Source organism: Protomyctophum parallelum (assembly GCF_964188405.1).
Source record: "Protomyctophum parallelum genome assembly, chromosome: 1".
NCBI classification, from domain to species: domain Eukaryota; kingdom Metazoa; phylum Chordata; class Actinopteri; order Myctophiformes; family Myctophidae; genus Protomyctophum; species Protomyctophum parallelum.
In genome coordinates, this window is record NC_139697.1 from 68713625 (window position 1) to 68731559 (window position 17935).

The window sequence follows — 17935 nt, forward strand, 5'->3', positions numbered from 1 at the left end:
TCTCGGGTATGAGTTGTTGGGGTCTTGGGGGCACTGGGCAGCTCAGGTATGAGTTGTTGGGGTCCTGGGGGGCGCTGGGCAGCTCGGGGTATGAGTTGTTGGGGTCCTGGGGGCACTGGGCAGCTCGGGGTATGAGTTGTTGGGGTCCTGGGGGCACTGGGCAGCTCGGGGTATGAGTTGTTGGGGTCCTGGGGGCACTGGGCAGCTCGGGGTATGAGTTGTTGGGGTCCTGGGGGCGCTGGGCAGCTCGGGGTATGAGTTGTTTGGGTCCTGGGGGGTGCTGGGCAGCTCGGGGTATGAGTTGTTTGGGTCCTTGCGTTCTGTGATGTACTGTAGGGCAACTTGAGTTCTGAGATGGTGGGCAGTTCGTTACAGGACAGGGCCTGCCCAGGAGCATGGACCTCATGTAACGGCCAGGCAGGGGCCCGATCTTTGAAAAACACCCCTGACCCTGGTTGATAAAGGTGTCAGTTGACTCAGGATGAGGCGGATCGAGGAAAGCTCCTTGATGGGGAAACTGCAGCCTGGAGTCCGTTGAACAAACAGTGAGCTGTGTGTGGCAGATAACCTCCACAGGTTGCTCCAAACTCGTGGCATTGTGATTTAACAAAAATGAAAAAACATAACCAAAAAACCTCTTCCGTCATGTTTTAAGCGAGACCCATGAAACTGAATTGTGTGGTAAAAGTATGCAGGCTGAATACAGGAACAGGACACATATAGGGACGGGTACAGACAAGACCAGGAAGACTGGACCATCGGATCACAGTAGACGAGGCTCTCACACACTAAGGCTAACAACAAGACATAATGGAGTACCGAAGTCACAAAGTGATTTCTCTATGGAGAATAACATCGGGTCATCTTAGAATCATCTCATATAAAAGATTTTTAATTAACAATTTGTCCCCGGCGATATCATCAGGGAGGTGGCTCTGTATCGTTTACGATAGTCACTCATATTGACACAGTCCGTTTATGGGGAAAATTTTACTAATTCGGCAGCAGTAACATTAGCGTTTTCCCCCGCCGTCAGTTATAAATGCCTAATATGCATATGAGTCAAACCGTCGGGCTTAATCATTTATTTTTGGAACCCAGTTCTTATTTGACGGTATTTAACAAGTCTATGGGAATTCAGAATGGGGGAAAAACTCAACCCAGGTAGACTTAGGTGCTCTCTATGGCATATAGATGACGGGGAATATCATGGGGCGAGAGGGACATCTGCTGGACAGGTAGGAGTGGCACAGCCTTGACATTGGGCAATAAATAGTAGGTTAATTTCTCATTTCGGTAATGACTTAAGTCACAGGTTTTAAATCTGCACTTGTGACTTAACAACAAACTGGGTATAATAGGCTATACCGAGTGCCAAGAAAGGGGCTGGCAGGACAACAATAGATTTTGTGGACAATGCCCCCTAAAGGTGTCTCTTTTCTGAACAGATTCTAGAAAGTAGATTATGAGGGTTTTCATGTCTTTATATAATTAACTTGCCATTTGCACCAAGTTATCACAGATTGCCTGGTTGATGTCCTGGTTGGCCAGCATTGGCCATGCAGGTCATTGCATGGATGAAATGGTCTCTGTCTCTCCATTTCCCCTCTCACTCTCCCTCTCTTCCTCTACCTCGCTTTCCCTCTCTCTCACTCTCCCTCTCTCTTCCTCTACCTCGCTTTCCCTCTCTCTCACTCTCCCTCTCTTCCTCTACATTGCTTTCCCTCTCTCTCACTCTCCCTCTCTCTTCCTCTACCTCGCTTTCCCTCTCTCTCACTCTCCCTCTCTCTTCCTCTACCTCGCTTTCCCTCTCTCTCTAGTTTGTTCTCTCTTACCACCCCCCTCCCCCCTCCCTGGTCTGACATCATACCCGCAACTTGAACCTTACATTACATAGTAGACATGTGAGGCGATGAATGATTCATGTTCAATTCATTTTTTTTTGGTATGTTAACGGATAAGCTTTCCTAAAACGTGTGCCACTTTTGCTAAACGGAGCTCTCGTGTTTTTGTGCACACAAACACGTAGTGGCTGCAACTTGAGTGCATGTCTTGCGTTTTGCAATGCATGCTAGTATGTACAGTAGATCATACACGACGTTGTAATGGCAGTTCCAAGAGCGGGAATTAATATCTTGTTCTCGAGGAAGAATTTCCCTCAACGTGGCCACGGCGAGGCTCCTTAAGTAGGAACAGACCAGCCAATTGATCTTGTCTGATAAATCTTACAAATGATAGAGTTTTCCAGGGAGTTAAGACCTGAATAAACAACAGCCTGTAGGCTGCAGTAAAGCGTATACAGGTGCTTTGGCTGATGTATAATGAAGAACGTTGACTTGCCGCACACAATAGCCATTGAATAGAGACCTCGTTATTAGGTCAGCTGAGTCATTCAGTTAATTAAATGGGTCGTTGGGCTGAATGGCTGGCAGGCAGTACAGATATAGAGTATCACCCCGTGTCCTTCTGTAAAAGTAGTAGGCCTGTATGTCATCTCTTGGAAAAAATGCATTGATAAATATTTCTAAATTCTTACTGAATAATTATGTAGGTCAAGTTGACTCGAGTCACGTGGCTTGCATTTAACCCCCGACTGCTTTCTTCCTTTGCCTATATTTGTTGTACAAATTCATTGTCCCGCCATTGTACCAATAATATGAACAAAATGGCATATTTTGTTGCATGACAGGAAAATCAGTTATTTGGGCAAGATTTGTCTCGCGTTTCACCAGACTGTTGCCTCTCGCAATTTCCAAATGCTTTCATCATACAGTCTGGAGCAACGGAAGAGCTGTCATGAGTTAAACCATAAAGCGGAAGTGGAGCCTTCGTCTTTACAGTCGCGCAGACGCGCACGTTTATCCTATTATAAATAGAAATAGTATATATTGCCTGCTGCTTAGCAGAAAAGGAAATAAATTAAAAAAAAGCTCTGAAGATATTTTAAAATGTATTTTCGTGAACGGAAATGGCAGCTTTCCTTACTCGGATTTCGGGAGCTGTAGTTCCAGACTCTATATTCGCATTCGTAGATTGTGGAATAGTTGTCTGCCTACACAAGACGTAGTGTAGAGAGTAGGAGAGTAGGAGAGTAGCGGCACGCTTTGATCTCACCGCAAAGCGGGTGCCCTATGGGCTATAGTTCCAAACATTGCTCCTATGGCTGGAACTATCCCATTGAGATAGAATGAGCACTTCCGCATTCCATTGTTACAATGGGAGTCAACGCTAGTGTCGCCACTCTCTTGCTATATTACTCTGCACGAGACTAGGGTGAAATTGACACTGTCATGCAACAAAGTATTAGACTTCATCAAGGTGTGCGATATAGCAGAGATGGGCCGATCGATGTCTTTGCAGCCACATTTTGTCAATGTTATAAAACATACGTACATACGTTGTACATATACAGTAGCTGCAAAGGACGTTTTCAAATGTTTCTTTTGTAGATGATGGATTGGAGCCCGCACACCCACAGGTACAGGAAAGACGTTCTTTCTTGTACCATGTGGTGTGAAACGGGGCTCCAATCCATCATCTGCTGACGTTTCTTTAACCCAGAACCCAGCCTGTCGATGTGCGTATTCTATGTCCGCTCAAATTCGTCTTTTGTAACACAAAAGCCCAGTTTATACAGCTGACGTTAATATGTTTTTGCATGACATTTTAGGAGGCAAAACTGACTGTCAGTCCGTGTCCCCTTTACCGCCCATATACTGTATATGGAGTCCGTTTTACCGCCCATATACTGTATATGGAGTCCCTTTTACCACCCATATACTGTATATGGAGTCCCTTTTACCACCCATATACTGTATATGGAGTCCCTTTTACCGCCCATATACTGTATATGGAGTCCCTTTTACCGCCCATATACTGTATATGGAGTCCCTTTTACCACCCATATACTGTATATGGAGTCCCTTTTACCGCCCATATACTGTATATGGAGTCCCTTTTACTGCCCATATACTGTATATGGAGTCCCTTTTACCGCCCATATACTGTATATGGAGTCCCTTTTACCGCCCATATACTGTATATGGAGTCCCTTTTACCGCCCATATACTGTATATGGAGTCCCTTTTACTGCCCATATACTGTATATGGAGTCCATTTTACCGCCCATATACTGTATATGGAGTCCCCTTTACCACCCATATGCTGTATATGGAGTCCCCTTTACCACCCATATGCTGTATATGGAGTCCCTTTTACCGCCCATATACTGTATATGGAGTCCCTTTTACCGCCCATATGCTGTATAATCTTATGATATTTAGTCGACTAAAACTAGACTAACACTAAAACATCTCAGGTGACTAAAATGTGACTAAAACTAAATGAAAACTATTCAAGAGACTATGGCTAAAATCAAAATGTACCGTTCCAGACTGTCAAAGAGCAGAATTTCTACATTCTGGTTTTTTTCTCATTCCATGCGGCCACTCTTTGTTCAACATGATCTCTTTGGTGATGTTAGTCCATTTGGGAACTATAGGAGGTGTTATTTCAATAGTTTTTTTAGATGTAAACAAGCAGCTGGTTATAAGGCAGATATACATGTGTATATATGTTACCTAATCCTGTAAGTGGAGATGTATGTAGCCTCATTCTGGTGATAAATTCTCAAGCTGAAGAAATGCAGGGTTGCTGGAAACCATCTGGCAAGCCAGAATCAGCTGGTGGTTCCCTATATGAGTTGCTTTACTAATGGGAAACATTGCCAGCGTGACACTTTTCTCTCGCAGGTTCATTAGGTTCAACGAGATCCATGTTGACTTAACCCATTTAGGCCTGACGTCGAAATTTAAATAATGTCTTTGTGTGTTTCCATGTCAGGGGTTCTCAAACTATTTCATGTCAAGGAGCCCCAGAATTATATGTAGGCTATTTGGCCACGGAACCCCATCTGAAAATATGTTGTTCCAGGGACCCCCCCCCCTCGTAATGAGCTATGAGCTTGTAGATAGAAGGTATAACACATTCCCAGAATGGGTTAAAAGTTAACAAAAACGTTACTAATTGCAAATGCAAAAAAGAGAAAGAAACGGAAGGGCTGTGGTCGTCAGACGGCACACAAGTATATCATATTTTAATGAAATGGATAAGAAGGTGGGAGACGGCGCTATGAAAGAGGGGTAGTAAACAAAGGAAGCATACATGCAACCAAAAAAAGGTCTCTCTGTTGCATTACGTCACCGTCGGAGAGAAACCTTATGAAACACCCCCTCGCAAATTAATGCCCCACTTTGTCATTCTACAGTGTCACACAAAAGTAGCAATTTTGAAATGTTTTCGAGTGAAAGTGACAGTGTGTCTTGTGTGTTTCTATGAATATTGAACCAAATAAAAGTATTAATAAGAGCTTGTAATGACAGCATTTTCCTTATAAAGTAACAATGTTGGGACATACAAGGTTTTTTTGCATCAACGATCATTCGATCACCTGTTTCTATGGCATGGCCACTTAACCATGGCAACGGAATGTTAGTAGGGCTGTCAATGTGGCCGCAGAACGAAGAGGAACAAATGTGTGTAGTCAAGGCGAGGACAGGCTCAGTGTTCTAAAGCGCTGAAAGAGTTACGTCATTGAAGAAGAATGCTTTATCCCCCCCAGTGGCTTGCTAACCCAAGCTTGTCTTTTTCTTTCAGCTGTTTTCCCCCCATTGATTGTGTAAATGGACGAAGCAAGGGGATAAGCTGAGCAGTTGTGGGCCTCTTTGTAAAAGAATGTTGAGACTTTTTTTTTTGGTGTGCCCAAAAAACGTTAATAATATGAATATAATACAGATCATGATTGATTGATCGATTTGATTGATTGATCTTGAGTAAAAGAAAAAGGCTGAGCTAGTCTGTCCCCTGTACGGTAAAAGTGTTAACACATTTTGGGCGGGAACCCCTTTTGGTGTTAGCATTATGTCATGCTTTAGCTATTGAAGAATAGCAGATCTACAGGTGGCGCGCTACGAGCTTGTAGGTCTGCTATTTTTGAAAGATTTAAAAACGACTGACATAGAAACATGGCTTTTTCGGAAAACTGTCATTTTCAAACGGACATTTTTTTAATCTGATCTCAGGTCAGTGTCCAACATAGGGTTTTACTGTGTGATGATAGCGGTACAATGTGGGACGTGTTACTTTAACTGATCTGAGGTGTGATGCTATGTGTTCTCTCCCTCTCTGGACATGTAGGAACGACAGAGCGTGTTTGTCTGATACAGGGGACGGTTGAGGCACTCAATGGCGTCCACAACTTCATCGCAGAGAAGGTCCGTGAGATGCCTCAGAGTGCCCAGAAAACGGAGCCAGTCAGCATACTACAACCCCAGACCACTGTTAACCCTGACCGCGTCAAACAGGTAAGACTTCGTCACTGTGGTTGCAAGACTGACACTGACAATGTTTGGGTTTTTTTTTAAAGGTAAATTGTGCGCTGTATGTTAATGTTTGACTTATGTCGGTGTTGACGTAAGGCTTAGGAGAGAGGGTGCAGTCACTACTACATTATGAAAATGCATGTTAGTCTATTAGTTACCACTCTATCTGGTTCTGTGGGCCATGACCCAAAGGCCTGGCAGGGGTCAGGAAAATGTGAGGGTATGGGGTTATTTTTACCTCCAGTCTTTCATAGCTAGACAGAGCTGGGTGGCAGCTGCAGCCTAAACCCCTGGGATTAGCAAACCGCTGAGTAGGGTAAGGGCTAGTATAGTAGACTGAATGAGTGAAAGACATCTTTATCTCTTTCTTTCTCTCTCTCTCTTTCTCTCTCTACCTACTCTTCAACCTCTCTGTCTTTTCCGCTCTCCGTTTTGAATCCTTGTATTTCTCTGCAGGCTAAATTGATCGTGCCAAACAGCACCGCTGGGCTGATCATTGGCAAGGGCGGGGCCACAGTCAAAGCTGTGATGGAGCAGTCCGGGGCTTGGGTGCAGCTCTCCCAGAAACCGGAAGGCATCAACCTGCAGGAGCGCGTGGTCACCATCAGTGGCGAGCCCGAGCAGAACCGCAAGGCCGTGGAGATCATCGTGCAGAAGATCCAGGAGGACCCCCAGAGCAGCAGCTGCCTCAACATCAGCTATTCCAACATCTCCGGCCCCGTAGCTAACTCCAACCCCACCGGCTCCCCATACGCCAACTCCGCTGAAGTGCTGCCCAATGCGGCCGCCGCTGCCGCCACTGCCTCCAGCCTCCTGGGCCAGGCCGGCTTGACGGGAATGGGTGGCTTCCCCGCCACCATGGCCAGTTTCTCTGGCAACGACCTGCTGGCCATCACCTCAGCCCTCAACACGCTGGCCAGCTACGGCTACAACACTAACACCCTGGGCCTGGGTCTCAACCCCGCGGCCGCTTCTGGAGTCCTCGCTGCCGTAGCAGCCAGTGCTAACCCAGCTGCTGCCGCCGCGGCTAACCTCCTAGCCTCCTACGCTAGCGATGCTTCCAGCGGTGCCGGCCACCACGCCGCGAGTCTTGGCGGGTTCTCTCTAGGTTCTCTGGCTGCCGCCACAGGGGCTTCCAATGGTTACCTAAACGCCTCATCCCCACTGATGGCCTCGTCTCTGCTGGCGACGGAAAAGCTGGGCGACGGGGCCAAGGACGTGGTCGAGATCGCCGTGCCCGAGAACCTGGTCGGCGCCATCTTGGGAAAAGGAGGGAAAACGCTGGTAGAGTATCAGGAGCTCACGGGAGCCCGCATCCAGATCTCCAAAAAGGGAGAGTTCATCCCTGGTACGCGGAACCGTAAAGTTACCATAACAGGGTCGCCGGCCGCTACGCAAGCAGCCCAGTATCTGATCAGCCAGCGGATCACATACGAGCAGGGCGTGCGTGCTACCAATCCACAAAAGGTGGGCTAAAAAGGAAGAAAAAAAAAGAGGAGGAAAGAAAGAAAGAAAGGATGAAGACAGAGGTGGATTGGGAATCAAGAGAGGGTCACCGACGAATTAAAAAAAAAAAAAAAGAAAGAAACGTCCAAAAATCTGTTCAATATTTCAGTATCAAGTGAGAGAGTCACAAAAAGGAGGAGGTGGGGGAGACAACCAAGATGAGTGTGTGTGATATGTGAATGTGTTTTTAGGGCTGACGTCCTGATGTTTTTTAAAAGTTTGTGTCAAGTCCTTTTGATGACGGTGATCAGAGTAAGCTGAACTGGTCCACTGCCAAGCTGCAGATTCAAGGGTGAGGTTTCAAGTTTTCACCCTCCTCCAAAACCTCATAGCTGTTTTATTATTTTTATTTTTCTTCTATATTGTATTATTTTGTTAAAATCTTTCAGTTGCAAACCTCAGCTCCCGGTGAGTTGAGTGTCAGTTGAAGTTCCAGTTCAGCTAACAGAGCTGTTTCGCAAGCCTTGCTCTTTGTATTCAATGCAAAAGGCTTTGTTCACAGGGGAAAAGTTCTCTGATGAGCACCTGAGTTCATCTCAGACTATGGGGGAGCAATCTGAATTTAATTTCTTTAATGATCTATTTTGACTTATGTTGAATTCTGGCTCATATCATAATTGAAGTTCCAAAATTTGGGTATTTTATATTTTCATCCATTATTTATTGACATGATCTCATTCGAACATAAGTAGATTATTTAAACCTGTGAAATTCGGGTTGATCTGAATGTAAAAACAATATTAGCCTATTGCTATTTTTTATTTACAGGGATCAACTATTGTGTTGCAGTGAAAGAAATGTATAATTCAAACCCAGGCTGAACTGCACAGTTACTGTCTGCGAGTAAAGTTCAGGGGTTAAAATAATCAATGTGAGAGGATAGCGGAGACACACAGGAATGTACAAATATATTTTACATTAACACACATTGAAAATCCTCCCACAAACGCACAGATACTATGAAACATGCTAGCATAATCACTCAAACACAGCCACATTAAAAAAAACACTGCTTAACCCTTTTCTTGGTGCTATGGGATTTAGGTTTTTATCGCCTTGAAAATAAATGGCTAGATCAAAATCCTTTTGGCAATTACTCCCTATATGTGATCCAAAAATTCTAATGTTGACCAAGCATTTTGTAACTAAACTCCTCCAACTGATAAAATGGGTTTGATTTCAACATTTTGTGATGGTGATCAATCCATTCTTAAATTTACTATATTCACACGGTGGCAATTTTGCTCTCATATCATACACAATCCCTACCCCTCTGAATATGATGTAAGAGTGAAATGGCTGCCCGAATATGGTCAATACTTAATCGTGTCACGATATGTCAATTCCCTTCTATTTCCTGACGTTCCTGTCGCTAGAAATCACGGAATTTTCTTGAATTGGTTTTCTATAGTAATTGACCTTGGAGAGTTATATGTAAAGCCCCCTGAGATAGCAAACAGCTAGAGGTAGTTCAGACTGCTTTTCAGCTGAAAGCGACATCTAACAGCTACAGTTCCCAAAGGAACAAAGTATTTCAAAAAAATGTTTTGATGAAAGAACGACGCTGTACGAACCAATATCTGTGAACAAAAGAAACTATTGCCTTTACATTAAGGACATAACAATACTTGGGAGACTAATATGATAATGAGAGGGAAATAGAGTGACACTTGGAAGAAGATATGGGCACAGATGTCTGTGAACCATCCTTTCTAATTTGCATTAAAACAAAGGGATTCTGCTGTTGTTACAGACAGCCTGTTCTATCTCCCCTGAAACAAACATTTACACTCACGTATATATATTGGATGTACACCACAATAAAAAAACCATCGCAAAACTGTTTTGCCGTTGTATCTATGGACAGTTTTTTTCAAACGCAGGGTTGCTAATTTGCGCAGAACACATTTTCAAAAACACATTTTCAAAGATTTAACCCTGGCTTGCTTCTATGCTGCTATCCATGGTTTTCACCCTGAGTACACTGAGTCTCAGAAGACTGCACTGTGAGATATGACGAATACCCAACGTAAGGTGTGGCTGTCCCTGGTGGGATGTGTGCATTTCTATACACCTATCTATTTGACCTATACTTGATATAGGCACATGCCCACAACATCTTCCAGTATTAAAAAGAACAAATATCTCCACAAGAGCATTTATATTCTAATGTCTTGAGATGTATTTGTTTACTAATATTGCACTGCAGAAAGCTGCTATACCTACTTATATAAATGGACGTTTCTGATCAGTTCTATAATCATATAAATCCCAGATACTCACATTTCCCCGCACTTGCATTGTCCAATAATCTTATTCTGGTCCTCTCCCCACTCCAAAGTCATCTCTCCAATTGTCCCCATCAACCCAAGCTCTATGATCAGCCTTCAAAACAAATGGCTGTGAGGGTTGGTGCTGAAAATGTTCAAGAGATCTGAAATCAGAACCACACTTTCTATGAGAAGTTGAAGGAGTAGCTATTGCTGTAATTCATGATTCACAAGGAAAACAATGTTAAATTGTTGGAATTAATTATTTGTGTCCGAACATTGTGCATTGCAACAGTTACCCTTGCTTCCTAATTGAAGATGTTCCTTTCACAATATATCTGAAAGGGTTTCAGAATGGCCCCATAAATGAAATCTGGCCACTAGTGAAAAGATAACGTTTCACTGCCCAACATTTTAGCATATGTTAAGATACAAGCACAAAACAACATGAAGTTTATCGATGCAACCAGACTGCTTGACTACAGAGAATCCTCCTTCAAAGCAGTCTGATCAATATGCTGTGCCAAATACTGTTTCTCTCTGCCCTCCATTAATGTTTCTCCTCTCAGCATTTGATTCCCCTGCATGTACTGTTTTTCCACAATTCTTACGATCCATTTTATGTCCCAATCTCTGTCTGTGTTTCTTCCTACACTCAGCTCTCCCCCTCTTTCTCCTTCCTCCTGTCTTGTCTTCTCATGGTTGCCAATGTGTGGGGTGCGGGCTGTGCTGATATGAGTTATGCACTATAGGTCAAAAGGGTACAAAAATATTTACCCAGGCCATAGAGTTTAAAAGGCCACAATGCGCAGACAACACCTGCCCCCAAAACTGTGACACCCACAAGACCAACCAGCAACATTAGCTCACAGTATCAAATTCCCTCTATAAGAAGAACAAGTAGGATTTAGAAAGGTTGGTTTATACCATGAACTATGGCCTTTTAGGGAAGGGAAAGAGTCCTTTCTTTCCTGACAGAAGATGAAACATGAAGGCAAACAATAGTTGAACGACTATTGGTCTGTTGGCTGAACAAACTTAGCTTGTACTTCGGCCTCTAAACAAAACATAGCAAAGACAGAATGCATAAGAGAGTGAGAGAAAGGTAGGAACTTGTTTGTGACCTCAAGCCGAACTAATGACATCCTTTATGCATATCCTCTTATCTGAAAAATGACAAGAATTCATTTCTGTGGAATACAATATGTCATGTCATATGATCTATATGTACTTTATTGTAGCTATTCTAGTTTGTAGTCCAAATGCAGTCCAGCGTTGTTGATACAATGTGAACTATGTTATATTTGTGTGGATGATGAGAGTGCCAACTAAGCCTGATTAAGATTAGCTTCGCAATTTGTTTGTGCATTATGATGACTCATCATCAACAGGTGGTGTCCATATTTCTGTCATTGATGATTTAGTTTGACAGTAAGAAAATGTAAAGAATATTGGAAGCAATATAGTAGCATGTTGTCCTGTTTTGTGTTTTATGTCTGTTGTATGAACCTTTGAAATTACTAAGATTTTGAATGAATAGGTTTACATGTACTTTTTGTAAGTTATGAAAATGCTGCTATTTGATAAGTAAAGTAAACTATACAAAATATTTTAGTTGAAAAGATGTCTGGTCTGTTGATTAGAAACATGCTCTAAAAGGTTGGAGCATAAAACGAGGTGTATAGAATACTATACAGTATCGATAAGATAGTAAAAGTAATAATAGACACCATAGCCAAACTAGACCTCTGCAGCTTCTGAAATTGTAGATGTGCGATCAAATGTTAGATATCAATAACTTGTTTAGAAGTGCTGATCAAGTGCCAATCAAACACTGTCTTTTAAGTTAAGAAAAGATAATCAAATACATTACTTAAGAAAACAAAGGACAAATACCTTTTTGTGCATTGTTTTACCCCATAGGTACATAGATTAAGAGTTAAAGATTGTGATTTTTATGGATTCATGTTTTACACTCCATGCATCCCTTGTGTGTTTGTTTGACCTGTGGCTTAAGTACTGCTGTTTTTTCACAAATGTCTCTATAGGCCAGCATGGACTAAGCATAACATGTTATAAGCATTCATAACATAGCCATTAACAATCAAAAAAATGTGTTTGTGGAGTTAGGTGTTATCTTTTTGCACGTCTTCTATTGCATGGTATCAAAGTGAATTATGGGGGGGAAAAAAGTTACTAAAATTTGCGAGATGTCTCTCGTAACATTCAAAGACATTAACGCTGCATGCAGTCAATTGTAAAAGCACTTAAGTTTACTCACCTCATATAAAAAAAAGTTGTTTCTTGTACGTTGGGAGGGAGCTCATTATTGTCATGTTGGCCCTAAAAAAAAAACACCTCAATTTCCATCAATCAAGTCGTTTTTTGTTTTTTGTTTTTTTTTATCAGAAAGAAATACTTAAATATTTAGGTAAAGTGAGGAACATTACTACAAATGTGAAACAAGCAAACGTGAAAATGTTATTCAGTGCATTGGCTCCATGTGTTTTGCTTTATTATAGGCATCAGACACGCATTTAGTCAAAGTCAGGTTGAACCTTATTGCATATAACCTGTGGCATCATTTTCTTTCGGATATTATTTATACCACAGCTTTGAAAGCCCAGATCTAATCTATGAATGTACCCATATACTCTTCTGTTGAATGTTATTGGTCTTTTAATGTAAATTCAGGGCAGGAATGTCAACTACATGTAGAGTAAATATCTATGTCAATAACAATTTTTCAGCTATAGTCAGGTAGGCCAAACAGGGCCACGGTCATAACCCAGATGTGTTTTAAACCAACTTCCGATTCGCTGTCAACATTATCCTGTTTGTTTTGGTGTTGCATAAATGCACTTTACTGATCAATGGGTCCTATCTTTTTACAAATAACATCTCCTTATCTGCTGTGAAACGAAGCGAACCATGTTGAATTTCTACAGTTTCTGCCATTCTTTGCTGTTGCTCTGATGTTTTCGTATTGCTTTTTTATTATTTATTCCCTGATTATTTGGGTCTCATGAATGATGGAAAGGGTTGGGATATCACTCACAATAACAGATAATACATTGCATCCTCAACTCGAACGCCCCTCCCTCACATTCCTGTCAGCAGAGGATTGTGTCAATTATTGCACAAAATATTTGTAAATAAATATGCACAGGTCCAAGGACAAGGTATCTTCATTGTTAAATCTTTTAGGATAAAAGAGGAAAAGCTAAGAGAGTCTAAGAGGTCTGACTGTGTCATTTCGCCCTTTTTATATTCTTGTGCTTTTAATAATAAAATACAATTGGTATATAAGCAACGAATAACACAATAGATTCACTGCATAATGCTGGGAGTCATAGAATCTATAGGTCTTACTAATATATCTGAGACAAAAATGGCACCAGCAAAATTATGTTTGCCTCTGCCATGTCAAGGTATTATAAAATTTGAGTACAGGAAAATGTCAAAAGTATATTGCTATGAGGCAATATTTGTGTTTCATTATTTAGTGTTGCAACCCCCTGTCACTGTTGTCCCTGCTCAACAACAAATTCTTGTTTGAATGTCAAACAAAAACGATATCATTCCAGAAGCCTTTTCTTTTTTCCACCTCAAATGTTTTGTGGATATTCATCGAACCCCTTTGGAGCCCTTTCACAAGAAGGCTATAGGACTGACTTTAAACGTTACAAACGGCTTGAAGCGCCTTTCATAAAACCTCTTCTACCCAAGTCTTTTTTTTTCTCAGCCTATATACACTATCATGATTTGTATTCCTAAATGTTATATGCGACTGCTACTGAATTCACCCTTTAAATGGATTGAGATAATCTGAGCCCTTTTGTCTGAGAAATACAGGATTTTTTTGCCAACCAGACTTGAGGCCATTTTTGTCTTTGACCCTCTGAATCTCCCTGAACATAGTTGACCTTTTCCATCCTCAAGAACTCATTCAAAATGTTGAATATTCTACACCACCTTACTGTCGAATTTCATGAGACTGTTCTTACGTTATTGTTTTTCAGTCAGTTCTGCAGGGTTGACAACTTGAAAAAGTGTTAAACAGGAAGAAAAGAAATAGCTTGACAACACCTTGCAAAGTTTGTTTTGCTTCATTGTAAATATCTTTTGGGGATTATATTTTTCTTTGTCTGTTTTTCCATCTAAAAAAATGGACTGACAGCATAAAATCATATTTTCGAATATGAGTATGGAATATGTTTTTTTTTGGATTAGAAACATTTCTCTTTGATATCAGTAATCATCACTGTTCTGTCTGTTTGTGACAAGGAGAATTTGTGAAAGTCCGACGTTAACTAACCCAAGGGCTTTCTAGGACAGCATTTTTATGTATTTTAAAATGATATCCTCTGAATATAAATAATGAGAGAACAGTGTCTAGTGCCATTACATTGAATAGTGCTAATGATTAAGCTTTTCATGGCAAATAGTTGTCAGCAAGCGAGCGTGCCAAATAGTTCCATACTGAGCCAAAGGCAGCCAGCCTTCATTCTAAGTGTTGGATCACTGAAATGGTTTCCATCCACCGCACCCAAAAGATCACCCTAATTGTATGACATTTTAGCTCATGTAACTTTATTGTTATGCTGCCAGTCTGTTTTCTGCTTTTGTCAGAGAAACCTCTCGGAAGCAGACGTTTCTCTTCCAAATGATACACTGTTGATGAAAAACAAAAACAAAAAACAACAGCAACTATGGCGAGGGACTGAGAGAACTTTAAGTGTCATTTGTGTTTCTATTAGTTTTTTTTCAAGCATCATTCATTAATAGATTTAAGGGTAATGACTATTTAATGTAACTGTAGTACTGTGTTTGTAAAAGAAATTCAGTGAGTTGTGTTTTATGACTCGTGGACAACCAGTGAAGTCAGCATTTCAGTGTTAATAATGGAATTGTTTTTTAAAGATTATTTTTGCGACGGCAACAAAAAGTCATTATAAATGTTCATTTTAACATCACTTGTCTTGCGTTCCTTTTATTCTTCACCTCTTCCCTCTACTATGTCTCATTTGAGCAAATGGTCATATGTTCATACTGTTATCACGACCAACACACTAGTAGTCGATCAATTTCCTATAGAGTGCTGAATCGTAGCACACACTGAATAGTCTGTGAACGATAAAAAGCACTCTTCCATCAAAATAATTCATTTTACCATGCATGCTCTGCACGAGCTCTGTGCACGGTTCCTTTCATTTCTGACCCTTCAAGTAGTGCTATATTTAGTGAGTGCATACATACAATGCACCAGTGTTTTAAGACATGTTATAGACTGCCATGCTTTTAAGTTGACTGATCCATGTGCATTAAGCACAGAAACATTCCTCCTACCTATACACCTTTTCACATTTTCTCATTTTTCAGAAGGTAAAAAAAGAAGAAGAAATCTCCAAATGTTCTTTTCAAATAAAGCCATGTCTAATTAAGCAGATTATAGGCTGAACCAATTTATGAAAGAGTCACATCAAATAGGGTCACTGACTGTGTCTAAAGTTACCATGTAGCTTGCATGACGCTTATTTACAAATGTTGATACGCAAGGCTGCATGGCCAACAACATGGCCTATACATGCAAGTCAGTGGTATTCTTTTTAAACTGGAGGAAACGTTGCCAATTTGAAGTTTTAACTCTTAGCTTTAATACAAATAGCAAATAATACAATATTAAAAACAACAACAAATAATGAAGTGAACAATGTTGAGTAAAATTCTGCCATTCTTTGCTGTTGCTCTGATATCTTTATTTATTTATTTTATTCCCAGATGTGTTGGTTCTCAGGCATGAGGGAAAGGGTTGGAGTATCGCTCATAATAAGGGATAAAACATATTGTGACACCTGCTTCCTCACTCCAAGGCGTGTCCCTCACATTGTTGTCAGCAGAGGTTCAGGTTTGTGTCAATCACTGCACGATTTGTTTGTAAACTTGCAGAGATCCAGAGGACTGACTGTGCCATTTTTTCCCATTTATATTCTTGTGGCATTCAATAATAAAATACAATCTGTAATAGGCAACAGATAAAACTGGATCAATTGGGAGTCAATATAGGACACTATATCTTAGTCTTACTAATATACTATAGTTTTCTGAAACAAGATAAAAGAAGGAGACACATATTAGAAAGGCTCACTGTGTAAAGTTTTCAAGTAGCAACGTATTTACAAATTGATAAGCAAAGCTGGCTGACGACAAGACATGTAAATGTATGTGCAAGTCACTGGCATCATCTCTAATTGTGGTTTACATATTGCCAATTTTAAGTTTTAAGTCATGGCTTTAATTTCCTTGTATTTCCTTGTTCCACCAGTGGGAAAATATATGGATTCATGCAATATTAAGAACAGGGCATTAAAATATGAGTATTTTTCACTTGAACAATAAAATGTACACATTCATGTGATGAACAATATAGTTGAAACAATTTTAACGTTGTAACATGTGCCTCATCAGTATCAGAATTAGAATCGATCAGTTTTATTTGTGTAAAGAGGTGGGTGAATTTCTTTTGTGCGCACTCATTGTGTAGTATTGTGTAGAGCATAGACGTAGAGTGAGAAATAGTTAAACCATACAGATAGTGTACGTGATAGCAGGTCACATTATGTTTAGAACAGATGTTTAGCAGGCGTGTAGCCTACAGGTTTTTTTTTTTAGAACCATTAAATATGCAGGTGTATACAAGGTTTTTAGCAACATTACAATGTCAATTTTGAGTGAAGGACCATTTGTACCTTAGTTAACATCAATAATGCGAGTCAGTGATCTCTAATGTTAAATTATTTGAGTTGATCCAATTTCTCATTTCTATCTTGGCCTGGCTGGTGTACGTACGGACGCCTGCAGCAGTTTAAGGCCCATTTGATTCCTACTGTGGGAGAAGGTAGCAATGGGCTTGAATGATAAAACTGCGTTGTCAAGGTAACAGGATGTTCTGGAGACTGCAAATATGTCATATTGGGGATGCTCCTATACAAAGACTCGACCTGCAGCCTTGGTAACTCTGCACACACTGTATATACATACACTTGTGTATAGATCTGTTATTTCCAAAAGGCTAAAACATTTTGAAGAATCTATGGTAATTTGAAATAATTCTGAAACATTTGACACAAATCTCTTATATAGGTTTCTGGCACAAAGTCTTTTCAAATGGTGGTTCCGTGCATGCAGGCCAAATGCAATCAAATGCTCGCAAATGATGGAGGAGAGAGAGAAGGTGGAACTTAGTGGAGAATATCAGGCACAGAGGCACCACATATAACATGGCTGATGTAACCATGGATACCTCTATTTCATGGTTGAGTTCATTTTAGCTGGAGTGTAATTTGAAGGGAAGATATCTGTTTCTATACAGAGCCTGACATATACTTTTTAAATGTATGCATATATTTATATACATCCCCATAAGGTGAGTCCTAAAATGAGTTAGCAATTTATATGTAGTACAATGAGCGTGTGTGCGTGTGTACACTGTGTGTTTGTGCCCTGTACGCACACACACACACACACACACACACACACACACACACACACACACACACACACACACACACACACACACACACACACACACACACACACACATACGCACGCACGCACGCACGCACGCACGCACGCACGCACACACACACACACACACACACACACACACACACACACACACACACACACACACACACACACACACACACACACACACACACACACACAATCTGGACTTCAAATTTGCAACAAATATGCATCCATATATATAAAATGGAC

The 17935-nt window shown here is 40.9% G+C and overlaps 1 protein-coding gene across 1 annotated transcript in view; it reads left to right on the forward strand.

Moving 5' to 3' along the window:
- Nucleotides 1-15097, forward strand: part of LOC310865526 (RNA-binding protein Nova-1-like) — a 36081-nt gene extending 20984 nt beyond the window's left edge. The window contains exons 3-4 of the mRNA XM_083774673.1: nt 6196-6362; nt 6837-15097. Of these exons, the coding sequence (XP_083630799.1) occupies nt 6196-6362; nt 6837-7856 (1187 nt within the window). The 3' untranslated portion in view covers nt 7857-15097. The remainder of the gene's footprint in view (nt 1-6195; nt 6363-6836) is intronic.
- Nucleotides 15098-17935: the final 2838 nt, after the last annotated feature.